The sequence below is a fragment of the Brassica rapa genome, chromosome A06 (assembly GCF_000309985.2).
Source record: "Brassica rapa cultivar Chiifu-401-42 chromosome A06, CAAS_Brap_v3.01, whole genome shotgun sequence".
Taxonomy (NCBI): Eukaryota; Viridiplantae; Streptophyta; class Magnoliopsida; order Brassicales; family Brassicaceae; genus Brassica; species Brassica rapa.
In genome coordinates, this window is record NC_024800.2 from 1,536,525 (window position 1) to 1,560,685 (window position 24,161).

Consider the following 24,161-nt stretch of genomic DNA (forward strand, 5'->3'; position numbering starts at 1 on the left):
TTTCGTTTGTACAACAAACCCGGTTTAATCAAAATCAGAAGTCGGTACGTATCCGGTTTAATCAAAATCAACTCCGTTGAGTTAGAAAAAAAAAAAAAAAAACAGAATTCACGGCGAGAGAATGAGGTGTCGGTGGCTAGCGATGGGTTCGTAGAGAGAGAGAGCGTAAAAGGCAAAGGCTTTGATTGAACACTGACCAAACCACACCCATAAATTTACATTATAAAGAAAGTTATCTTTTTGACATCTTTGTCTCTTTCTTTCTTTGGTTCTCTTCTAAACCATTCCTTAATCCTCCGTGAAACCATTCAAAACACATTTGGAGACAGAGGAGGAGGAACATAGTGTAGTAAGAAGAATGGGTGTGGATTTGAGGCAAGTGGTGGCTGGAATCCTCACCATTACAATGTTTGTAATGCTCGGACAAATGCTTCATAGAGATTACTTTGATGCTGTTCAGGTTATCACTTCGTGTCTGAGCTTAATTGATCTATAGTTTATACAGAGTCTTATGGTTTTTATCCATTATGGGTCGGTTATGGATGTTGCATTGATGCTAAAAGACTCATACTTTAGAGAAAATGATTATGAAAGCTTCAAGCTTTTTGTGTGTTTGTGAGTGTTTGTCAGGTTCAAGGAGATGCACATGACATTGTATTCCATGGATCAAAAGTATCTCTTGAGGAAGATGGACTTGTTAGATCAAGTGAAGGGCCTTGGATGGAGAATAGCCATCAACTTAAACCTTGTTGGTCATTATCTCAACCTGGTATATATATACACACCTCTCTGATCACCTCTTCTTTCAAATCTTCTCTGCAGCTTTTTGAATTGCTTTGCTTCAATGTTTTTAGATGAAGAGGTATCATCAAAGGGTTATGTTACATTCTCCTTAACCAATGGTCCTGAGTACCACATCTCTCAGGTACTCTTCATAAAGTGTTCTCTTTTAGATATGTTCTTTAAATGTTTAACTCTTATCATCTTGTTTAGATTACTGATGCTGTGATGGTGGCGAAGCATCTTGGAGCAACGCTTGTGCTCCCTGATATAAGAGGAAGCAAACCTGGTGATGAAATGTTAGTGGTTTATTTTTTGTGTTATTGTTTCTCTTGGCCTCCTTTATGAACAAGGTTTTAATTGCTTGATCAGGAACTTTGAAGATGTATATGATGTGGACAAACTCGTTAAAAGCCTGGAAAGTGTAGTCAAAGTTGTGAAGAAACTCCCAAGCCACGTTTCTTTAAGAGACATCGCCATTGTTAAGGTTCCTAGCCGAGTTGCAGAAGATTACATCAAGGAACATATTGATCCCATCTTCAAATCAAAAGGGAACATCAGAGTCACAACCTATTTCCCTTCTGTGAATCTGAGGAAGTCTTCTCTGGATGGTGAGACAGACCCGGTTTCTTGTTTGGCAATGTTTGGTTCCTTGGAGCTGCAACCAGGAGTGAGTGACTTGGTTGAGTCGATGATTCAGCGGCTTAAGAAATCTGATGGCCGTTTCATAGCCATAGACTTGAGGGTTGAGATACTAGAGAAGAAAAACTGCCATGAGACAGGTGGAATGGGATCCAAAACATGTTACAACGCACAAGAGATCGCATTGTTCTTGAGGAAGCTTGGGTTTGGTAGTGATACAACTATATACTTGACTCAGCCAAGATGGGAGAGCAGCCTCAACATTCTTAAGGACATTTTCCCTAAAACGTTTACTAAGGTTTGTAGAATCTTTGTTCAGTCTCTGAAGAGTTCTCTTCCTTTTTGCTGATCTTTGATGGTTTTTGACAATGGCAGGAGGCTATAATGCCGGCAGACAAGAAATCGAAGTATCTTGAGTTGGAAAATTCAGAGTATGAAAATGTTATTGACTTCTACATAAGTTCAAGGAGTGATGTGTTTGTGCCGGCCATTCCTGGTCTGTTTTACGCCAATACAGTTGGTAAAAGGATAGCTTTAGGCAAGCCTCAAGTTCTTGTTCCAGCTGAGATCTCAGGAAGTTCTGGTCTTTCTACTGATTACATCTCTCCGTATATCTCAAAGAAGAACCATTTGGCGTATTCATGCTTCTGCTGAACTTCTCTGTTGTTATTTATGAGGGAAGTGTTTTACTAAGTGAAAGAGTCGTCTCACTAAGTGTAAGCCATCTAGTTACCAGGGGTTTTACTGTTGTTTATTGATAAGTTTAGCTTGATACCAATTCGAATCTTAGTTAAATATTATCATTGGGGGTTGTCTTGTTTAGGAAGAAAAACTTTTGTAAGTTACAATTTGAATCTATTGGCTCATAGCTTTTTCATACTAGTCATTTGGTAACGATGGTTTGAGTACTTCAGTGTGAGGAGGAACATAGAGGATAGGGCTAGACATTGTTCTTTGTCGTCAAACATTGCTGAAAGTTTGCAATTGTGCCAGAAGAATTCAGTGTATGATCTGTTTATTACTCATTTAGATATAAAAGAGATAAAAGCAGCTAAGATAAGATGCAGAAATGGACAATGATACAAGAACATAAAAAGAGAACCAATGTGAAGGCTTTTTGGATCATGAAGGGGGATGAGATTACTGAACTTTCATGGTCATTTCGACCAGTGAGTCTCTTTTGTTGTCTCTGCAGCTTTTTAACGAGCCCGAGCCATCTCTAAGGTCAGACACTCGTTGAGCTCTACAACAACCTGGCTCATGCTTGGTACACTTCTACTTGCACAAGCGCGTGCTATCTCCATAGTTTTCCTGACTGAGTTAGGCTCAAAGTCACCGTTAAGCCTTGAATCAACAACCTCCAGAGCATCACCTTTCGCGACCTCTAGATTGAACCACATGGCAATGTGAGGACTTTCACGTTTGACGTCAACCACAGGTTGATTGGTTATCATTTCCAACAGAACAATGCCAAAGCTATAAATGTCGCTAGCTTCTGTCAACCTGTTTGAACTGAAGTACCTGCATTATTACAACAAACACAGTGACTCGGTTAGTAACATCTTTATGGTCCATTAAAAGTTGTGAGGAAAATATTTGTCTTTTTTCTTACTCGCTATCCACGTAAGGTTCTCTTCCAGGTTTTACATAAATCTTATTTGACGCCTGTGTGTTAGGGTCAGTTGGAAAGGATCTAGACATCCCAAAATCAGCCAATTTCGCTTCAAAGCTTTCGTCGAGTAGGATGTTTGTCGGCTTAACGTATCTGTGAAGCACTCGCAAATCTCTATGCAAATACGCCAGACCTGTAAATGCACATCAGTGATGCAATCAAAGCAGAGGTTATCTTTCTTCTGTTTCAATAACGTGAGCTTAAAGTTACCCTCTGCTACTCCAATGATGATTTTTAACCTCCTTTCCCAGCTAAGGACAGTACCAAACATGCCTGTTACATCAAAGCAAATAAGATCATCTTTCTTCTGGCATTTGTATAGTTTGAAGAGCAAACTAAAGCTAGAATGTAGTTATATACCAGATAGATGATCCTGCAAGTTTCCATTGCCCACGAATTCGTAGATTAGGGCCAAGTGCTCACCTTCATCGCAATAACCAATGAGTCTCACAAGGTTGTTGTGACGAACTTTGATACGTACGAAGCAGTGCACCCTCCTATCTTGTACCAGTACAAGCGCAGGGCCCAAAAGGAGTGACAGAAGGACAGTCTGAGTTTGGCCCATGAGTGTTGGTACTCATTGGGTGATGCTTTATGGATAAGGAATAAAAGAATAACGGCATTATGCTGAGTCATCGACAGAGCACGTGATCTTGTTGGTCAGGTGAAGAGCATGAGGAGGTCATCAACCATACGGAGAGTAGTATAAGTAGAGAGAGGGGAGAATAGAAATAGGTATCAGTTGTATTGTCAATCTTGTTCATGAAGGAGAGTGAGTAAACTCCAAAGAAAAACTCGCTGTACTTCGTTCATTGATTAATACAACGTTCGTTCTTCCTATTTTTCTTCTAAGTTACACGTTTGATACATCCAAAGTGTATCAGATTGGTATCAGAGCAGTCGAATCTGGGAACCATGCCACCAAAAAAATCGGATCTGGAGCTTACTTTGGAGCAGCAGACGAGCCGGATCTCGTCCCTGGAGCAGGGTATGAGCGATATCTCCGAGCTTAAGCTGTCCATGGGTGAGATGAAGCAACAGCTCGCGACCATGTTTGGCCGTTGGGAGCAAGAGCAGAAGGAACGTGACGACGAGAAACTTCGGGTACGTACGTTGGAGAAAGGGAAGGGCCAGATGTATGAACCCAGTGGATCGGGCGCTACGATCGGGAGCAGAGTCCAGGAGAGAGACGATCGTTGGGGTCCGATGAGGTCACCACCGCCGTTCTCCGGTCGGGAGGAACGTTCCAGCGGTCGAGGTTGGGTGGGTCAAGGATCGGGTTTTCTGGGTGATCGCACACCTTGGAAGACTCGTCGCTTGGAGTTACCAACGTTCGACGGTGAAGAGGCAGAAAGCTGGATCTTACGAGTGGAGGAGTTTTTCGATCTGGGTGACTTCACGGCGGAGGAAAAGTTGAGGGCGGTCCGTTTGTGTTTCACCGGTGACGCGTTGCTTTGGTTCCGCTGGGAACGAAGCAGAAACCCTTTCCGCAACTGGGGTCAGCTCAAGCATCGCGTTTTGGAACAATATTCTACCATTATCGATGTGACAGCAGCGGAGAAGCTCTTGACTCTTCAGCAGGACGGGACGGTGAAAGCGTTTAACCGTGAGTTCATCTCACTGGCTTCTTACGCACCAGAGATCGCCGATTCTGTGTTGGAGATCGCCTACTCTAATGGGTTGAAGTCGAAGATTCGCGCGGGTATGAAGATGTTTGACCCGCGTAATCTCGATCAGATGATGAAAATTGCGAAGAAGGTCGAGGAATGGGAAAACGATGAGGAGGTTGGTGGGCCTCGTACAGTCAAGGCCATTTCGGGGAGTCACCATTCCTCATCCAAGGCCGCGACTACTGGACAGCCTCAGGCCCAACAGCAAAAGAGCAAGGCCCATTTCGGGCCTACGACCCAGCGTAACGACGGAAATAGGGCTCAGCAGACGCACGGGAGGCTGAAACCCCCTTTTCGGAGGCTGACACCGACGGAGGTCGAGAAATGGAAGGCGGAGGGCTTATGTTTCAAGTGCGATGAGAAATTTCACCCGAATCATCCTTGTGCGCAGGCTCAGTTGACCGTTTTGATTCTCCATCCAAACGGCATTGAGGAGGAGCTGTTGGAGGAACCATGCGAGCTGATTACCGACACCGGGGGAGTTGAAGTGATGGTGGCAGAGGTCTCCATCAACTCCGTGGTAGGCATTGCGTCCCCCAGGACGATGAAACTTAGGGGATCGATTGGTGAGACATCTGTGGTAGTGTTGATCGATAGTGGGGCGACACATAACTTTGTGTCCGAGAACTTGATCAAGAAGCTGGGGCTCACGGCGAGTTCTACCGGTTCGTATGGAGTGCTGGTTGCGGGAGGAGTTAAAGTACAGGGAAAGGGTGTGATCGAAGGGTTGGAGCTGCAGTTACCCTCGTATACTATCAAGACGAGTTTCTTGCCACTTGAGCTTGGAATAGCTGACGTCATTCTTGGTATCCAGTGGCTTGATACTCTGGGCGAGATGTTGGTCAATTGGAAGGTCCAACAAATGAAATTCTGGTGGGAGGATAAATGGGTAACCTTGCAGGGAGATTTGAGCCTGCACTCTGCAGAGGTGTCGTTGAAGTCGTTGTGGAAGGCGTTGGGCAAGGAGGAAGAAGGGATTATCGTGGAATATGGAGGTATTCAAAGGGAGGAAGTCGCGTTGGGGGTGACAACGACAGGAGGTTGGGGACCGTTGTTACAACAATTCTCTAAGGTTTTCGAGGAACCTACGGAGCTTCCTCCTTCACGTGGGAAAGAGCATGGAATCACTTTGGAGTCAGGGGCACGACCTGTGAGTGTTCGGCCGTTTCGCTACCCGCAGGTGCAGAAGGCGGAGATCGAAAGGCAAATAGCTTCTATGCTCGCAGCTGGGATAATACAGGAGAGTGGAAGTCCGTTTTCCAGTCCGGTACTCTTGGTAAAGAAGAAAGACGGGAGCTGGAGGTTTTGCGTGGACTATAGAGCGCTCAACAGAGTAACGGTGGCTGACAAATATCCCATTCCGATGATAGATCAGTTACTGGATGAGCTTCACGGCGCCACCATCTTCTCGAAGTTGGACTTGAGGTCCGGTTATCACCAAATATTGGTTAAACAAGAGGATGTTCCGAAAACGGCATTTCGCACACATGATGGACACTATGAGTTTTTGGTGATGCCCTTCGGGCTTTCAAATGCACCGGCTACCTTTCAGTCCCTGATGAACCAAGTTTTCCGTCCGTATCTCCGTCGTTTTGTGTTGGTGTTCTTCGACGACATTCTCGTATACAGCCGCAGTGAAGAAGAGCACAAGGAGCACTTGACCATCGTGTTACGAGTTTTGGAGGAGCAGAAGTTGTATGCGAATATGAAGAAATGTCAGTTTGGCAGTTCGCAGGTGGAGTACTTGGGCCACATAATCTCGGGGCAAGGCGTAGCGGTGGATGGTGAGAAAATCAAGGTAATGCTCCAGTGGCCGATACCCAAAACGGTGAAGGAGTTGCGTGGATTTTTGGGCCTCACCGGTTACTATAGGAAGTTCGTGCGGGATTATGGAAGCATTGCCCGGTCGCTCACCATTCAGCTCAGGAAGGACCAGTTTCAGTGGGACGCTGAGGCAGCTCTGGCTTTTCAATCCCTTCAGCGCGCTATGACAACGGTACCTGTTCTGGCAATGCCAAATTTCGAGGAGACATTTGTGGTGGAGTCGGATGCTTCCGGGGTGGGTTTAGGAGCAGTCTTGATGCAGAATCACCGACCTATTGCCTACTTTAGTCAAGCTCTCACCGACCGCCAGAAACTTAAGTCCGTTTACGAGAGGGAGTTAATGGCGATCGTATTTGCAATTCAAAAGTGGCGTCATTACCTGATTGGCAGGAAGTTTGTGGTACGCACAGATCAAAAGAGTTTGCGGTTTCTTATGGAGCAGAGGGAAGTCAACCTTGAGTATCAGAAATGGCTCACCAAGTTGTTGGGATTTGATTTTGAGATTGTGTACAAGCCGGGCTTAGAGAATAAGGCAGCTGATGCTTTATCTCGCATTGTGGGCGTCAAGGAGCTATTTGCAGTCTCAGTGGTTCAGGCTCTGCAGTTGGAGGAGATCGCTAGCGAAGTTGACAAAGATCAGGGGTTACAACAGCTCATTGCGGAGTGGAAGGAGGATCCGGCTAAGCACCCTGACTTTGTTTTAATTCAAGGTCGACGGTTGCGTAAAGGGAAGCTGGTAGTTCCACAGTCTTCCTCATTAGTGGGCGTGATAATGGCTGAGTATCACAATGGGAAGCTTGGAGGTCATGGAGGAGTTGTCAAAACACAGAAAAGGATTGGAGAGATTTTTTTCTGGGAGGGCATGATGACTGACATTCGCCGGTTCGTTGCTTCTTGTGCAGTCTGTCAGCGCCAGAAATACTCGACGTTGGCTCTGGGAGGTTTACTACAACCACTGCCGGTTCCTGCACAGGTTTGGGAAGACCTTTCAATGGACTTCGTTGAAGGCCTTCCCCGCTCTCAAGGGAAAAACACAGTGATGGTAGTAGTGGATCGATTGACCAAGTTCAGTCACTTCATCGGGATGAGTCATCCTTTTTCTGCAACAGATGTGGCTATGATGTTCACTCAGGAGGTGGTGCGTCTGCATGGGTTTCCCCGCACCATTGTCTCTGATCGCGACAAGGTCTTCACGAGGTCCTTTTGGAAGGAGCTGTTCCGTCTCTCTGGTACCAAGCTCTGTTTTAGCACGGCGTATCACCCACAGTCGGATGGTCAGACCGAGGTTACTAACCGGAGCATGGAGACCTACTTGCGCTGTTTTGCGGGGGATAAACCCAAGACTTGGGTTCAGTATTTAGCGTGGGCAGATTTCAGCTATAATTCTTCATTTCACTCTTCCCTCCAAATGACCCTTTCCGGGCTCTTTATGGGCGTGATCCCCCGTCGTGGGTGAAGTTTGAAAATGGCTCAACCTCGAATGCGGGTCTTGAAGACCTTCTCCTGGACAGAGACGCAGCTTTACAACTGTTAAAGGAGCACCTTCATCGCGCTCAACAGATCATGAAGGAGCGCGCTGATAAGCATCGCAGGGAGATTGAGTTTGCTGTTGGTGATTGGGTCTACGTCAAGCTAAGGCCGTATCGACAACGTTCCTTGGCCAGGCGTTTAAATGAGAAGCTGTCGGCAAGGTACTATGGACCGTTTGAGGTAGAAGCACGGGTGGGTAAGGTGGCTTACAAGCTCAAGCTACCGGAGGAGGCGAAGATTCATCCCACCTTCCACATCTCGCAACTTAAGAAGGCCGTTGGCGACACTACCGACAGTTCTCCCTTACCCCCGCAGTTGAGTAGTGAGGGTGAATTGCTGGTGCAGCCTGAGCAAGTGGTCGAAACAAGGGTTAATGGTCGTACTGGGCAGCGTGAGGTGTTGATAAAATGGTTGGGTCTTCCTAGTCATGAGTGTACGTGGGAGTGGGCATCAGCGATAGCGAAGCGTTTTCCGACCTTTGACCTTGAGGACAAGGTCAATTTTGAAGGGGATGGTATTGATACGTACGAAGCAGTGCACCCTCCTATCTTGTACCAGTACAAGCGCAGGGCCCAAAAGGAGTGACAGAAGGACAGTCTGAGTTTGGCCCATGAGTGTTGGTACTCATTGGGTGATGCTTTATGGATAAGGAATAAAAGAATAACGGCATTATGCTGAGTCATCGACAGAGCACGTGATCTTGTTGGTCAGGTGAAGAGCATGAGGAGGTCATCAACCATACGGAGAGTAGTATAAGTAGAGAGAGGGGAGAATAGAAATAGGTATCAGTTGTATTGTCAATCTTGTTCATGAAGGAGAGTGAGTAAACTCCAAAGAAAAACTCGCTGTACTTCGTTCATTGATTAATACAACGTTCGTTCTTCCTATTTTTCTTCTAAGTTACACGTTTGATACATCCAAAGTGTATCAAACTTCGACAAAGTCATGAACCTGGTAGACCAACAAAACATTCATCTGGTGAATTACCTAATTTGTTTTAAGGGAAACAAGAATTACCTCTTTGGTAAACTGTTGAATGTCATAGACGGATGCTCGGTTTAGCATCTATACTGCTACTTGTTCTCTTCTTAGAACTGCATGATAAATCACACCAAACCCTCCTTTGCCGTGAACTTTGTTGAAGTTTTTGGTAATTTTCTTGATCTGAGAATAGCTGTACTGATTCTCTGCCAAGGGAGGAGTCGAACCTGCATAGAAACATTTGGTAAAGAAATGGTTAGAAAGTGGAAATAATTTGAAGTTCCTAAATGTTTAGATGTTGGGAATTTGACATACAGCAAATGAACTTAGAAATGAGACGCCTCAGGCCTGTCATTTGTCTACACTGCAAACTGGTTTGTCTGTTTCTTAGATACGAAAGAGCGAGGAACTTTTCCACCACAACTTCAAAGAAAAGTCATCTTCTCTTAGGGATGTCAACTTCCGGGTTCCCACGTTAGATATGACACTTGCAGAAACTATAATTTTTTCTATAAGACCACGTTTAGTCTATTTCTCTATAATAGAGTTGGATGTTGCCAATAGTAAAATAGAATGAAAGACAGAGTGATGACCAAAAAAAAAAAAATTACTCTATATATAGATATATAAAGTAAAAAATAGATTTACACTATTATAAAATAGAAAATATAGTATTACTGGAACATTTTTACTTTAAACTCTATTTTAAAGGAGAAAATAGAGTAGAGTTGGAGATGCACTAAGATCATGTAAATCACTATCACAGCTTTGTATATTTTCTTACACAATGGCAACTTCCTCTGGTGGTGTACTTGTGTTGCGCTTACAAAGTATAAACCAACTTGATTTTCTTTAAACAACTAGTATCTACTTTAATGAATAGGTAAACGGATGTTAAGTAGACAAAAGATCAGACATTTTCGTCTGGTTTGACTAAGACAAAGCTCAATTATTTACACAACTTTTCTCCTTAGTAAACACACCGTTTTAACTCGAGCATCTCCAACCTCATTTCATATCTACTCTATTAAAATAGAGTCCTAAATTTATCTACCATTAAAGTTATCATTTAAGTTTTGGACTGTTTCAAGTTTGTTAGTGTGTTACATAATTTATGGACCATATCCTATTAATTACAATTAATTATACAATAAAATTAAAACCAAATAACTTAAATTAAACCAACAATATATTATATTATAACAACCAAACGAATTATGTTCTATTGAATTATGTTCTATCTACTCTATTAAACTATACCGTATATTTACAATTATACTAGCAATTCAATAACTCTCACTTGGACCTCTTTTACAATAGATTAAACTTTGCTCTAAGTTGATTTATAATTTTCTCTTATCAACATCATATAATTTTCTCTATACCGAACATGTATATGTTTGGTTCCTCTTTGCTTCTATAATAGACTAGATATGATAACTCTTTTTACACCTCATTTTGTATATATGTTACTTGGCTCTAAGTTGATTGATTTTGTATTAGGCTTAGAGATACATGCCATTATGAACACATGACTTAGAGACTTAGAGATACCTGTCATTATATAAACTTCCTTAATATAATTTCAAAAGTGTCAAAATATGATATCTATTTATAAAAATCTATTTAAAAAAAAAGAGAGTATAAGTTAGGAATTACATGTATTATTTATTTAAAAAATATTTGTAACTACTAATTTCGAAAATATAATCCTTATCTACAAGAAAATTACAAAGATATTATTCAGCAAATATTTCAAAAATATAATCCTTATCTACAAGATTCTTAACAAGATATTATTCATACTAACTTGACTTGCACACCAAATAATTGATAACAACTTAATACAATTTATTTATTACGAGATTCTCTCATATTTGAAAGTTTATATTTTTAAAATAAATTAAACAATCACATTAACTATATAATAAAAAATTAGATTTTTTCTTATATGTTATATTTTGAATTTTTTAAAACGTCTATAAATTACTAAATCTCAGTCGATACAACAAAGATTTATTTAGAAGCTATTGAAATCACCTAGCGAGAATATGGATTGCACAACAAATTTGCTTTCGTGACCTTTACTCCCTTTCTCTTCGTCACAATACCGAAAATGAATAATTTGAAAGTGTCGATTAAAAATCTGAAATGGTAATGTTTTCTTTAGTTCAGTCCATTGTTTTCCTTAACTAGATGGGTCACGTACATTGAAGAATGTATTTTGGCCTAAAAATGATTGCATACCCAAAATCAATACGAATCATCATCAATTTCGTTTAAAATTTTGTTACAATAAAAAATATAGGTTTGGGCAAAAAATCTGAATCCAAAAAATCATACCAAATATAATCCGAAAGGTAGTAATGAACTTTAATCAAAATTGGTTAGATATCCGAACGAGTTCAAAATTTTGGTATCTAGAGAACCAGAATGGAACCGGATCCGAAACAAACTATTTCGGGTATCCGAATATATTCGAACCATATTTATATACTTCAATATATTAATTATTTTTAAATTTAATATTTAAAGAATATACAAAATATATAAGATGTTTTTAAGTTGTCCAAAATACTTAAAAATATATATAAATAGTTAAAAGTACATATTTAAAATAGTTAAAGGATACTCAAAATACCAAAATTACTTAAAATATCTATTTATTTCATATCCAAATATTTAAGGTAAACCAAATTTTATTTTAAGTTTAGGTATTTTGGCATACATTATTCAAATTTATATGTTATATATTATTTTTATTTTTAGATTTTGAGATATTTAAAGTATATATGAATTTTATTTTGTTTTTAAAGTTAAATGAGTTATCCGAATCCAAACTCAAACCAAACCCGCAAAGATTCAAATTAAATCGAACTCGCAAAGATCATAACAAACCGAACCGAACCAAATCGAACCGAACCAAATGGTACCCGAGTGTCTACTCCTAAGATTCAAATGTAAAAAAAAAGTTATTCATAGCAAAGTATACTATTTAAATACAACGTATTTTTAAAAAATCACTCCGCGCAGAGCGCGGGTTATCATCTAGTTTCACTTTAAATTCTGAGTTTGCGGAGTGCGTACATATGAAAAATACAATGATCTGAACTACAAACTCAACGTTTCTGCAACAAGCTTTTCGTTGTGCAGATAATTTAAAAGTTACACTCATGAGAGTTTATAATATCAAAAACACAACAGAGAAGAATTCATCAGCACATATTTCCCAAATCAGAAACCTGAGACGAGACTCTTTTCTATTTCTCCAAGAGCGCCAGACTCGTGGCTTCCATTTCTTGAGGCCAAGAGGACTGTATCGATAACTCAGACCTTTTGGAAGAAAGTTTCAGATCATAGAGATTGGTCTATGGGATTGTGTGCTTCGATGTCGACGTGCTGGATTCCAGGGACAAGTTCTTGGATCTCTTTCTCTAACCGGTCTACTTCGCTTCCTAAAGCCGTTACAACCTCCTCACCTGCAACAATGATTAAACTCAGGTTTAGCTTCTAGCTTTGAGCATAACACTATGACAAATCCATAAGTAAAAGAACTTGGCGCATACCGTAGTTTGACATAACATTGAGCATTGCAGAATCATCTCCTCTCTTTGCAGCCTCGCGAAACTGAGCAAGTACACCATCAATTTTCAGAAAATTTTGGAGCAACTAACCATTCATCGGTTAAAAAGACAACAACTATGAGTATTAAGCTACAAATTTAGTAACCTGTTTCGCCCACTCTTCACGCCCAGTTCTCTTCAGATAGTTTTGGACAACAACTTGCCCGTTGAAATCTGTTTGCATAAAGCAAGTTAGTACTTCGATCTCTAAGGTTCTGCCTTCTTTTCTTCCTATTACTAAACCAAGGAAACATTCCAATCCCTTGAAACAGTTGAAGAAACTCACCTATTTCAGCCTTAAATCTGAAGGATCCAGGGCCAATCACTTCACTTTTGCAATCATATAAAGCATCTACAGCCTACACACCAAAAAGTTCATCTTTGAATAAGCACTCCCCTCTATATGCATCAAATATAAGATAATACAGTTATGAAAGAAGTTGTACCGAGTCGTTCTTTAAAAAATGAAGAACTTTACGCATGTCTTGATCATCCATTGCTCTTCCAATCAAGGCATGTCGGTTCCGTTGAATGAGAAATATAGCCACCTAGTAAAAGTCCATACTCCTTAGTCTTACCATGTAATATAGCGAAAGTGATATTACAAATTAAGTAGAACGAAGCACGTACCATTCCAAGTAAATTTCCAACAACAATAGATCCTATAGGATCATAAATAGGGTTTCCTGTCACCTTGACAGCAACAAGAGAAGCTGCAGCAATTGCCAAACCTGTCACTGCAGCGCCGTCCTGTGTCATTTACAGTTATAGTCACTAACAGAAAATTAAGATCATAAAACAACTTAGTAGTGTGTGTGTTTTTTAATGGTTCACTCTAGCAACATTCCTTTTCTCTGTTTCTCAATATGTTCAAAAAACTGATCAAAGAATAATAAACTAATACCTCAGTCATAACAGCAACAGAAGTAGGATCATGACCACGCCATATATAATCTCTTATCGTCATGCCTTCTTGTGCAGCTCCTTTTTTGACAGATTGAATTGCAACGAGAAGTGAAGCACCTTTAAGACATAAAACACTATTAACAAACAGCATTGAGAGTGTAGGCTTGAAGCATTGCTAGATGCGGAGAGATTAAGAAGAAGGCATTACCTTCAATTAAAAAAGAGCCACCAATTACCAAAGCAGCATATTCCATATTTGGAGGTGGCTGAAAAAGATTATAAAAATTGATGAACATGATCCAGCATAGACAACAAGTTCTGTAAAGGATAATGTTACAAGCCAATTACATGAGAAGTCCACAAGTTCTGTACTCCATTGACTATGGTAGCACCAGACCCAAGGCAAAAGATACCAACAGCAGATATCAAAGACCATACAAATCTTTCCTTTGAGTAGCCATAGCTGCAAAAAGAAACAAAAGCTGGTTTAAGAACCTTTCAAACAAAAGGAAGCTGTTCTGTTCCACTATCGTATATAAGATTGAGAAGACTCACGGATGAAGTGCATCTGGTGCACGTCTTGAGCTACTGAGCCCATAAGCAAGAAGTGCCTATAACATTCAGAATTTATCAGTTTCTCTTACGCAACACACTAAACTGGACACAAAAGCAAAAGAAAAGATAAAACATAACCGCAACAAACCTGGTTAGCAAAATCGGCGACAGAGTGAACGACTTCAGCCATTATGACATGGCTAGAACTCGTCCACCAAACCCCAAACTTAAGCGAGAACACAAGGAAGTTGCACCATAGCGCAGTAGTAACAGCTCTCTGACTGCAAGATATTGACGAAAACATAACTCAGTAAAAGGACCAAATAGACAATTAAACAATACAAGCGAGTATCCGTAGTAGAGAACTATGTCAAATACATGTAACAATGTCTCTTCTCATGACATGTCACCAAACAATGGCACTAAAAACCACAACAAAGGTTATGAAACTAAACCCAAAAAGAGCTAGTTAACACCGTATTCTACCCCAAAAAGATACCAGGCTGAATCTTCATAAGGATACAACAACAGATAAAAAATATTCACTTTCGAAAACAACCATTAATAGCAAATGTATTTAGCCGACTGGAAATGCAAAGAAGTACTCAATTTTCCCCATGCTTTGTTAAGCACATCACCAATTGAAAAAACAAACGAGACTACTTAAACCACACTTGCATATACATGACCAGCACACGCTGATACTCTCACACATTACAAGAAAACAGCAAGAAGCATTACCTATGTTGATCATTGATCTCAATCCTCTTCACTTGTTTAGCTCGAGTGAAGAAATCTATCATACAAACAAACCCACAAAAACAAAATCCTCCACACTTAAGTATCATCACTAGCAATTGATAAAAATGAAAACTTTATGTCAAATACATACTCCGGTGAGAAGAGAAGGAACCAGTAAGGGAAGTAGTATCTCTATCGAGCGAGACAGAACATCTCACGCCAAGCCCTCGACTTGATAGAAGAAACCCTCTTAGCTGCGGATTTGAACGAACAAGAGAGCTGAAACTCCTATTAGCTTCCACACACCCATCGTTTCTCTCGTCGAGTTGCAGCAACAAGTGAAGTGAGCCGCCGCCGCCGCCGACACTTGTTCCCCTGCTGTAACCCTTCACCGGAGAACGAAGAAGAAGCCGAGAGAATAAGCGGTGCGGCGATTGCATTGCAGAGACTTGAGAGCATGCAAGTAAGGGTTCCTAGAAAGGAGAAAGCTTTGGTTTTGTTCCCCCGGAGAAGAGGGGATTCGATGATAATCAGTTTACAGGAAACAGAGATGTGAAGAAGGTTTAAGGAACTGTGAAAGGAGGAAGATTGGTTTTGGTTTTTGAAGGGTCTATGCTCTCTGCGTGTTGCCCATCAAGTTAAAGAAGACAAGCAAAATATCTTCTTCTTCTTTTTTCTTTTTTTTTCTTTTTTCTAATTCTGAGGAATATTCGTTAAGAAAGAAAATTCAAAATAGATATTAAAAGTTTAAAACTATAAATAAGAAAATAAGGATGGTAAAGAATCTTATATTCCTCATAAAATATATGTGAAAATTTTATACAAAGATGTATAAGAAATTTTTTCAAAGATTAGCTCACAAATGAACAAATAAGAGTGAAATGTAGTTAGAATATTGAATTGCTATATACACAACATCTAAAAGTTCTAAATAGTGTATGATGACAAAAAAAAGTTCTAAATGGTATATGAAATTTGATTGATTCAAATATTATTATTTTTAGTTATTTAAAAATAAAACTAATTTTTTTTTAAAATAGTACATAAAAAGAATTGTTTTTTTTAAATAGCATTAACTAAAAAATAAAATAATAAATATATTATTTTTAAGAATACTATTTCAAAATAATATGAAAATAAATAAATTATACAATAAATGAACATTTAGGTTTATGTTAAAATTTCGTTTTAAAGATTGAAGACATACTTAGAATTTAGTTAGAATTTTGAAAAAAAGAATCATTGTGTGCTGTTGATGGAATTCGCCAAAAAAAAACATGAAGAGATTTTCTAGATAAGATGAGGTAGTTCCCCAAATTTTCCAGAGCATTTTCCTTCATATGAAAAACAAGGATAGAATCTAAAATATCTTTGAACAATTGGGATATTAATAAGTCTACAAAATAAAATTTAAAAAATCTTCTATGCCACTGAAAACCAAGAAAGCAGTCCCAGTCGCATTAAAAGATCTTTTCAGCAAATTTCTATTGGCTAATACTATCACAAGTTTTGTTGAAAAAAAAGAATTATCACAAGCAAACTTCTCTTTCTTGTTTTGTTGATTAGAAGCTTTGACTTGAGAGAGTTAAGAAGCCTCATGCATTGAAAGAGGTGAAAACATGGTTCTCTTTACATGGTGTTCCAAACCCTGGCTATAAGGAGCACACTATTTTGTTGACATCTTAAATAGAGTGAGTTGTCTTATAACAAGATTACATCAGAAGTATGGTGGACCAATGCAACAACACTTTATGAAGCATTATGAATCATGATAAGAAAAACAAACAAACATCCCAGAGCATTATCACCAATATAAGTGTCATAACTTACACAAACCAATGAAGCTAATGTGCTACAAGACGAGCAAAAATATACAGAGAGAGAGATGATCAGTTTATAAATAAGTTTTAGTTTGCCTTGTTTGCCCACATAAGTCCACATGCACTGCAAAGTGTTCTTGGGCCCTTCAGGTCCACGCCGCATCATCAGATATGTTTTCAGTTACAGCATAGCTATAACAAATCATCTCTAGCATCAGTCTTTTTTTCTGCAAGAATATGTCTGTAATTATCCTTTGACGTTACCAAGTAACAAAGGCCTAAACTTGTGCTACACATTACATATGCAGTGTGTACGTCTTGATATTGAATCAATTGAACTTTCAGAGTCATATTATCTCTATAACATTTTTGGAAGCTTCTTAAGATGCTTAGCAAAACCCCATGATCTCTACCTTGAAGATGTATCAGTTAACGATACATTGATACTTGAAGTTTAAATTCAAAGATTTTATCAACTTACGAGAAGGAATTGTCTGTTTCAACTCCCTCACTCATCCCACCATCAGCATGGTCATCATCGACCATACTACACTTCCACTGTGAATGAGTTGCAACGCATGATGCTCATACTGCATATGCATCTGATCTTGAGCTTCTCCAATGTGCATTCGAACATTGGTTCCACGAAGGTCATCATCATCCATGGTTGCTTTTCATCAAGGCTGACACAAACTCACATTAAAATTGGAAAATTAAGCTTATAAAACATAAAGGGTTAGCAACAAAGAAGTCTATACAGAGAGACGCAGGTAACCTTATGGATGAATGTTTTCAAGAGATTAACAAAGACATTAAGCATAATCAAACCAAGAAAACTTAGCTTTGAATGATAAGTAAAGCACCAAACTTCAAACTAGATAGCAACAGAACCTAGTTGCATCAATCAAATCTAAACAAGAAATTTAACTTTAATTGTAACAGAACCGAATGTAATACATACCATACCAAACAAACAAAACCGAAACTGAACTGAATTTCATAAATTTCTAGATATATCCTATGTCTTCCGAACCAAACTATATCACACCGAACAATATGAAACTGAACCGAATTTCTTATCATAGTTAACCGAAAAATGAAAACTAAACTGAACCGAATTTCATAATTCTCCAAACGGATCCTATATTTTTGGAATTGAAAAATCTAAACCGAACTGGAACTGAACCGAGAATTGGTTAATTTATTCTGTGACCAAACAAAAAATAAAGAAAAGCGAAGGACCATATAAATAAATAAATATATTACTGTTTTGGAGTTTCATGAACTGTTTGGTGTTTCTTCTTCATTTATTCTTCTTCGTCAACCTGATAAAACTTAAATCGGATCTGTAACTCTTTAACAAAGCTTTGTCTCTTCTTCTATCTCATTGAGGATTCGCAAAGTTGAATCCTTTTTTCGATTTCTTCTTCCTCTGTTTCATGGAATCTGACTTCCCAATTCAACTCTGTTTTTGCTGAGATGGCGAGAAGTAGATCGATTAGTGGCTCTGGTGTATGGAAATATCTGAATCCAGCTTATTACCTCAGAAGGCCGAGGCGTTTGGCTCTTCTTTTCTTCCTGTTCGTCTCTGTTTCCATGGTGGTTTGGGATCGTATGAATCTTGCAAGAGAACATGAGGTATGTTTTTGTCTGAATCTCTCTGTGTCTAAAGAGACAGTTTCTAGTATCGTAGGTTGTTGATAAGCATAATCCAATCTTATAAACTAACTTATGTTTTGTCTCTTTATGGAATTTAGACAGAACTCTCTGAATCTCTCTCTGTATCAAATCTTATAAAGTAGCTTATGTTTTGTCTTTTTATGGAATGTAGATAGACTCTGAATCTCTCTATCTAAGAGACAGTTCTAGTATCATAGGTTGTTGATAAGCATAATCTAATTCTATAGCTTATGTTTTACGCCTTGTATGGTTTGTTACCTTTGTAGCTTAAGTTCTAGAAGTTAGAAAGTTGAGATCTTTATAAAGATGGTGCCTTGCTAAAAAAGAGCTGTGATTGATCATTTATGGTGTCAGTTCAACAAAGAAACTATGTGCGTTTGTTGATTTGCTTGACTTAGACAGAAGTGATGATGCTTTTGTTTCAAGGAAGTGGATGATTCTCTTTGTGATCACTTGTCGTCTTGTACTACTGCTGTTTAACATGTCTTCTCTTGTGTCTTGCAGGTTGAAGTTATTAAGTTAACTGAGGAGGTTTTACGGCTGGAACAGATGGTATGATTTGATTTTATCTTCTCTTATTACTCTATAGCCTTCAGTGATTTCTTTGGTCAACTTAGAACCATGTTCCCGTCTTTCATGTTGCACTGTGGTTATTCGTTTCTGGAAATACATAATGTTAGATGGACTTTGAGTAGCTTAAAATCTACTAAATCTTCAGGACTATAGGGGTTTGTAATGTTTTTTCAAATGTTTAGCTAACTAACTGTATTTTCTGGTAGTTAGAAGAGCTTAAAGGTGTTGGCGATGGTAAAACTTTGATGACTCATAAGGATGTTCCAGAAGATCCAGTTGATGTCGAGCGAAGGCAGAAAGTAAAAGAGGCAATGATCCATGCTTGGAGCTCATATGAGAAGTATGCATGGGGTAAAGATGAGCTTCAGGTACAAACTTATTTTCCAAACAAATCAATATTAATCATCGTTACCACAGTTTCCATATGACTGCAAGTATTGTTGTTGAGATTATTTTCTTCCTTGCTCTGAAAAAGAAACTTATGGTCTGAAGTTATTCTTGTTTCTTTTATTCTTTATTACCAGCCTCGGACAAAAGATGGCACTGATAGCTTTGGTGGCCTCGGAGCAACTATGATAGATTCTTTAGATACACTCTATATAATGGGTCTAGATGAACAGTTTCAGAAAGCCAGAGAGTGAGTGACTAACTGGAGTCTCTTTATGATAATGCGTCCTCTTTTCACATAGCTTTTCGTTTCTCCATTAATAACTTCAAATGTCTATCTTTGCCAACATTCTTATTGTCTTTTGTTTGTAGGTGGGTTGCAACCTCATTGGATTTCGACAAGGATTATGACGCCAGCATGTTTGAGACAACCATAAGGTTGCTTTAACAGGTTTACTGTGGTTGTTTCGTTACATCAGTCATAGGAAGAGTTAGATCATTTGTGATTATTAGTTGTGTCTTGATTGACATCAGATGTGGAGAGGATTTAATTTGCATCTGCTTATGCTTTTTCTCTTTTTATTTTCTTCAGAGTTGTAGGCGGACTTCTCAGTACGTATGATCTTTCTGGTGACAAAATATTCCTCGAAAAGGCTAAGGATATCGCAGACAGATTATTACCTGCATGGAACACCCCAACGGGCATACCATACAATATTATCAACTTGAGAAGTGGAAGTGCTCACAACCCTTCGTGGGCGGCTGGGGTGAGTCCTAGATTACTTAAGTCTTTTCATCTAGATCCTTGTAATTTTGTATTCGTTCATAGAGATAATGGCCATTTGCTCCAGCAACTGTGTGCTCTTGTTCCCTAGTTGCAGTTCTTGATTATGTTTTTTAAAGGACTCCTTAGAGGCTATTGATAGCTTGACATCAAAACTTAGATCTAGAATCGCCAGAAACAGGATGTTCTGGTTTCCCTTTATGCAAAAGTTAATATTCTTTTTAATAGGCCTAGACTGGAATCAGGTGTTGTTTCACTGAGTTTTATTCCATGTATGTGTTTGGATTTAGATATATTTCATTGAGTACATTTGGTCTGTAATTTTTAGCTAATTGTTGCATCATTTCTTCTGTACTAGGGAGACAGTATTCTTGCAGATTCTGGCACTGAGCAGCTTGAATTTATCGCTCTTTCCCAGAGGACAGGTGATCCAAAATATCAGCAGAAGGTATATGCCTCTGTTACTTTCATTTGTGGTGTAAGAGAGTATTTTGAGTTGCCCAACACTTGTTATAATTCTGAACAAATTATTTGCTGCTAAAAAGATTGATTCGTTTGGTTAATTTGTGTCTCTCAGGTAGAGAAGGTTATTACGGAACTGAACAAGAACTTCCCTGCGGATGGTTTACTTCCCATATATATAAGTCCAGATAATGCTAATCCATCCTACTCTACCATAACATTTGGTGCCATGGGAGACAGGTAGTTTTCTCAAGCTAGATATTTTCTTTTTTGTGTGTGGGTCTTTGCTATGCAACAGTTACTAATATTCTGGTTTTGTAGCTTTTACGAGTATTTGCTCAAAGTCTGGGTGCAAGGGAACAAAACGTCAGAAGTGAAACTCTATAGGTAAGTAAAGCTCAATGCTGTAATGTAAATAAGTATCTCAGTATTGGCGAAAATGATAAAGATAAGTGTTTCTTGTGGCAAATGAATCAGAGAAATGTGGGAGAAATCAATGAAAGGTTTATTAAGCTTGATCAAGAAATCAACACCTTCATCATTTACATATATACAAGAGAAGAATGGAAATAGCTATAATGACAAGGTAAAAAAAATCTATTTAATTCAAACTTTCTACGACAAGAGTTTTTGACATTGGTTCTTTCTTGTTATATTCAGATGGATGAATTAGCATGTTTTGCTCCTGGAATGTTGGCTTTAGGAGCATCAGGTTATGGTCCTGATGAAGAAAAGAAGTTTCTTACACTTGCTGAAGAGGTACATTTAGATTTAGAATCTCAAAAAATGTATTTAGACCTTTTACTGAAGTTTTTACTGTCTGCTTATTACTATTTTTCCCCCTCCACATTACTGCAGCTTGCCTGGACTTGTTATAACTTTTACCAATCGACACCAACGAAACTTGCCGGAGAGAATTATTACTTCAGTGCAGGACAGGTTAGTGTATAACGAGTTTATTTACGCATATGTTTGTAAGTTAGTTGCTTTGGTTTGGTTTTGTCTGGTCTGGTCATACCTACAAACACATGATTGTTTCAGGACATGAGTGTTGGGACATCTTGGAACATCCTAAGACCAGAAACTGTTGAATCTCTGTTTTACCTCTGGCGGTTAACTGGGAACAAAACATATCAAGAGTGGGGATGGAATATATTTCAAGCATTTGAGAAGAACTCTCGTATAGAATCTGGATACGTTGGCTTGAAGGATGTAAGTTTCTTCTTTATCAAAATCCATCTTTCACAAAAAACTTGCAGTATTAACGCTCCCTCCTCCATATCAGGTCAATACTGGTGCTAAAGACAACAAGATGCAAAGCTTCTTCTTAGCTGAGACTCTCAAGTATCTATACCTTCTCTTTTCACCTTCATCTGTTATTTCATTAGACGAATGGGTTTTCAACACAGAAGCTCATCCGCTTAAGATCGTGCCACGGAATAATGATCAGCGTAAGCCAACTATAACACTACGCCAGAGGAGGTTTGGTGGAGAGATTAAGGGTTAGTAGACAGTTGTTACTGCTCAAATGGAATTTGATATTATATAATAACAACAAAGTTTGAGGCACATTGTTGTATTAGTTTGGATAACAGATAAAGAACAGATAGACTACTTTTTTTTTGCCACAGCAATTAGTAGAAGTGACTTCACTGTTTTTCAAAGATTTTAAACGCTTTGCATAAGAGAGCAATCAACTTTGACCCCAAAGATTGAAAGCATGAAGGGCCTTGAGCAAAGTGAGCTTGGTCTGATGTCCCTAAGACCACCACTAGTCCCTGCGTTTGGATCATTCACAACCACATTGCACCTGATACATGCTGTATACATTGCTAAGAGCTGAGATATTTAAAAAGAGCAGAAGTGGAAGTGTAATGATTCTCCTCCAAACTGAGAGATCTTTCAAACACATACTAAATCAAAACACACTATAACAAATTTAAATTTATTATCCGCGCAGAGTAACAATAGGAAAACCAGACTTGCTGGCCAAGGGTTTATATATTTTAACGTATCCAGCAAAAAGATTTCATCTTCTTCATCGCCTATTACCCTACAAAAAAAACAAAAGAAAAAAAACAGCCATGTCTCATTTTCTCAGGCAGCTCAAGCTATCCCTCAGAGTAAGCAACTTCAACGCTTCTTCTCGGTGCTTCTCATCTTCCCCAATCTATTATGTCAGGGGTGCTGAACCTGTTGGAGATGGAAATAAGGAAACTATCAGGATTCCTTCTCTTAAGGTGCCTATGGAGTTACTCAAGGACATGGGAATCATAGGAGCATCCCATGGCTGGATAGCTACTATGAAAAGCGGGGTCGTGTGTCTTCAAGATGACCTAGATCTCCCGGATACAAAACCAAAACGCATCCCCTTGCCTCCTCTTGTAACTCTGCCTCATTGCCAAACCCAAATCGTAACCAACGTAGCCATGTCATCTTCTTCTTCTCCTGATGATGAAGACTGCATCGTGGCTGTCAAGTTCTTGGGACCTCAGCTAAGCTTATGCAGACCTGCTCAGAGAGATTGCAAATGGAGCAACATCAGAATCTCAGACCCCAGCTTCTTCTCCTCCCATGTGATGTACTCCAAGAGAGATGAGATGTTCTCCATGCCCGCTTCTAGAGGCCACTACATTGGATCATGGGATCTTGGGAGACACATGAAGGAACCAAAGATTCAGATGTTGCGGCTTCACGCTGAAGAAGATCAAATTCCAAAAATGAAAAAGAGGGTGTGGCAACGTTTGGAGTCGTGTTGTACAAAGCAACACTACTTAGTGGAGTCGTTACACACTGATGAGACTTTTATGTTGAAGTGGTACACACAAAGCAAACCACCCACTTTGAATGTGTGGGACCATTTCCTTGTGTTGAAGATAGACAAAGAAGGGTACGCTGTTTACACGAAAGATATTGGAGATGTCTGCATTTTACTTTCCAGGTCTGAACCTATATGCATCCCCGCTAAATTGAACCGAAGAGTCCAAAACTGCGTCTATATGTTGACCGACCACGAGTTTGCCATTGTCAGTATCAGCTGTAACCAAAAGTTTGGTGCAACACCTTTCGCTTGCTCCTTACCTTACTATATTTCAAAAAATCTAATATAGTGTGCTCTCATAATCTATTTATGAAAAATCATTTCTCTTTTTTATTTCTCATCTTGTCTTGTCAACTGATTTCGTTTAGACCTGATCGACAGTAGTCCAATACTTGGTAGTTTATAAAGCATTTTGAGATCATATAAACACACACAATGCTTCCGAACATCTATTTAGATCAACCAGTGATATACAACTTTGCAAGGAACCAGACTGTTTGCTCCATGAAGATGTGGTGTTAGCGAAGCAGCTGAGGTAAACAAGATAATACCTCTACAGTTCGGTTTGGTTTTTATTAACTTCGGTTTTGAATTTCTTGAATCAGTTTCTTTGGTCAGTCAGTAAAATCAATCCAGGTTTGATTTGGTACATGCACAATTCAAATGCTCCAACTGTAAAATGTGTCCTTATTATAAAAAGTGCAATTTCT

General features: G+C 39.1%; 5 protein-coding genes across 8 annotated transcripts; 3 read left to right on the forward strand and 2 right to left on the reverse strand.

Moving 5' to 3' along the window:
• Positions 1-111: 111 nt before the first annotated feature.
• On the forward strand, positions 112-2,301 carry LOC103871274 (protein MANNAN SYNTHESIS-RELATED 2). The gene is made up of 6 exons (XM_009149509.3): positions 112-460; positions 631-769; positions 855-925; positions 994-1,079; positions 1,153-1,720; positions 1,798-2,301. Exons 1-6 carry the CDS (start codon positions 359-361, stop codon positions 2,074-2,076), a joined length of 1,245 nt encoding a protein of 414 aa, XP_009147757.1. The 5' UTR covers positions 112-358; the 3' UTR covers positions 2,077-2,301.
• Positions 2,302-2,420: 119 nt separating this feature from the next.
• Positions 2,421-10,112, reverse strand: LOC103871273 (LRR receptor-like serine/threonine-protein kinase IOS1). 4 transcript variants are annotated; one of them, XM_033272811.1, is made up of 7 exons: positions 9,415-10,112; positions 9,136-9,326; positions 9,051-9,069; positions 3,455-3,562; positions 3,305-3,367; positions 3,035-3,227; positions 2,421-2,943 (listed from the first exon to the last, which is right to left on the reverse strand). In XM_033272811.1, exons 2-7 carry the CDS (start codon positions 9,181-9,183, stop codon positions 2,622-2,624), a joined length of 753 nt encoding a protein of 250 aa, XP_033128702.1. In that variant the 5' UTR covers positions 9,184-9,326; positions 9,415-10,112; the 3' UTR covers positions 2,421-2,621. The 4 variants fall into 4 exon arrangements, with proteins under 4 accessions (XP_033128702.1, XP_033128701.1, XP_033128703.1 ...); XM_033272810.1 differs by having other exon boundaries at positions 9,136-10,112; XM_033272812.1 differs by lacking the exon at positions 9,051-9,069 and having other exon boundaries at positions 3,455-3,467; positions 9,136-10,112.
• Positions 10,113-12,151: 2,039 nt separating this feature from the next.
• Positions 12,152-15,581, reverse strand: LOC103871275 (metal tolerance protein C4). The gene is made up of 13 exons (XM_009149510.3): positions 15,076-15,581; positions 14,925-14,979; positions 14,332-14,464; positions 14,184-14,239; positions 13,977-14,091; positions 13,837-13,894; positions 13,627-13,745; positions 13,353-13,472; positions 13,169-13,270; positions 13,009-13,081; positions 12,829-12,896; positions 12,666-12,726; positions 12,152-12,578 (listed from the first exon to the last, which is right to left on the reverse strand). The coding sequence occupies exons 1-13, from the start codon at positions 15,362-15,364 to the stop codon at positions 12,454-12,456; spliced, it is 1,374 nt and encodes a 457-aa protein (XP_009147758.1). The 5' UTR covers positions 15,365-15,581; the 3' UTR covers positions 12,152-12,453.
• A 2,451-nt stretch (positions 15,582-18,032) lies between these two features.
• LOC103871276 (mannosyl-oligosaccharide 1,2-alpha-mannosidase MNS1) lies at positions 18,033-22,296 on the forward strand. Its single transcript, XM_009149511.3, has 14 exons — positions 18,033-18,382; positions 18,929-18,976; positions 19,204-19,365; positions 19,522-19,634; positions 19,757-19,822; positions 19,977-20,151; positions 20,527-20,616; positions 20,746-20,870; positions 20,952-21,017; positions 21,108-21,216; positions 21,291-21,389; positions 21,489-21,569; positions 21,672-21,842; positions 21,916-22,296. The coding sequence occupies exons 1-14, from the start codon at positions 18,224-18,226 to the stop codon at positions 22,135-22,137; spliced, it is 1,686 nt and encodes a 561-aa protein (XP_009147759.1). The 5' UTR covers positions 18,033-18,223; the 3' UTR covers positions 22,138-22,296.
• Positions 22,297-22,551: 255 nt separating this feature from the next.
• On the forward strand, positions 22,552-23,783 carry LOC103871671. The gene has a single exon (XM_009149948.2). The coding sequence runs from the start codon at positions 22,715-22,717 to the stop codon at positions 23,738-23,740; it is 1,026 nt and encodes a 341-aa protein (XP_009148196.2). The 5' UTR covers positions 22,552-22,714; the 3' UTR covers positions 23,741-23,783.
• Positions 23,784-24,161: the final 378 nt, after the last annotated feature.

Excerpts from the sequence above, each read along its gene's own strand:
- LOC103871275 (XM_009149510.3), bottom strand. The coding sequence starts at position 15,364 with ATGCAATCGCCGCACCGCTTATTCTCTCGGCTTCTTCTTCGTTCTCCG. Across the intron at positions 14,980-15,075 it reads TTCCTTCTCTTCTCACCGGA|ATTTCTTCACTCGAGCTAAA; the intron begins GTATGTATTTGA and ends TTTGTATGATAG. Across the intron at positions 14,240-14,331 it reads TCGCCGATTTTGCTAACCAG|GCACTTCTTGCTTATGGGCT; the intron begins GTTTGTTGCGGT and ends TGAATGTTATAG.
- LOC103871274 (XM_009149509.3), top strand. The coding sequence starts at position 359 with ATGGGTGTGGATTTGAGGCAAGTGGTGGCTGGAATCCTCACCATTACA. Across the intron at positions 770-854 it reads TTGGTCATTATCTCAACCTG|ATGAAGAGGTATCATCAAAG; the intron begins GTATATATATAC and ends CAATGTTTTTAG. Across the intron at positions 926-993 it reads CTGAGTACCACATCTCTCAG|ATTACTGATGCTGTGATGGT; the intron begins GTACTCTTCATA and ends CATCTTGTTTAG.
- LOC103871671 (XM_009149948.2), top strand. The coding sequence starts at position 22,715 with ATGTCTCATTTTCTCAGGCAGCTCAAGCTATCCCTCAGAGTAAGCAAC.
- LOC103871276 (XM_009149511.3), top strand. The coding sequence starts at position 18,224 with ATGGCGAGAAGTAGATCGATTAGTGGCTCTGGTGTATGGAAATATCTG. Across the intron at positions 19,635-19,756 it reads CAGTTTCAGAAAGCCAGAGA|GTGGGTTGCAACCTCATTGG; the intron begins GTGAGTGACTAA and ends TTTTGTTTGTAG. Across the intron at positions 19,823-19,976 it reads ATGTTTGAGACAACCATAAG|AGTTGTAGGCGGACTTCTCA; the intron begins GTTGCTTTAACA and ends TATTTTCTTCAG.
- LOC103871273 (XM_018652489.2), bottom strand. The coding sequence starts at position 3,659 with ATGGGCCAAACTCAGACTGTCCTTCTGTCACTCCTTTTGGGCCCTGCG. Across the intron at positions 3,368-3,454 it reads CTTGCAGGATCATCTATCTG|GCATGTTTGGTACTGTCCTT; the intron begins GTATATAACTAC and ends TTGATGTAACAG. Across the intron at positions 3,228-3,304 it reads CATCATTGGAGTAGCAGAGG|GTCTGGCGTATTTGCATAGA; the intron begins GTAACTTTAAGC and ends GTGCATTTACAG.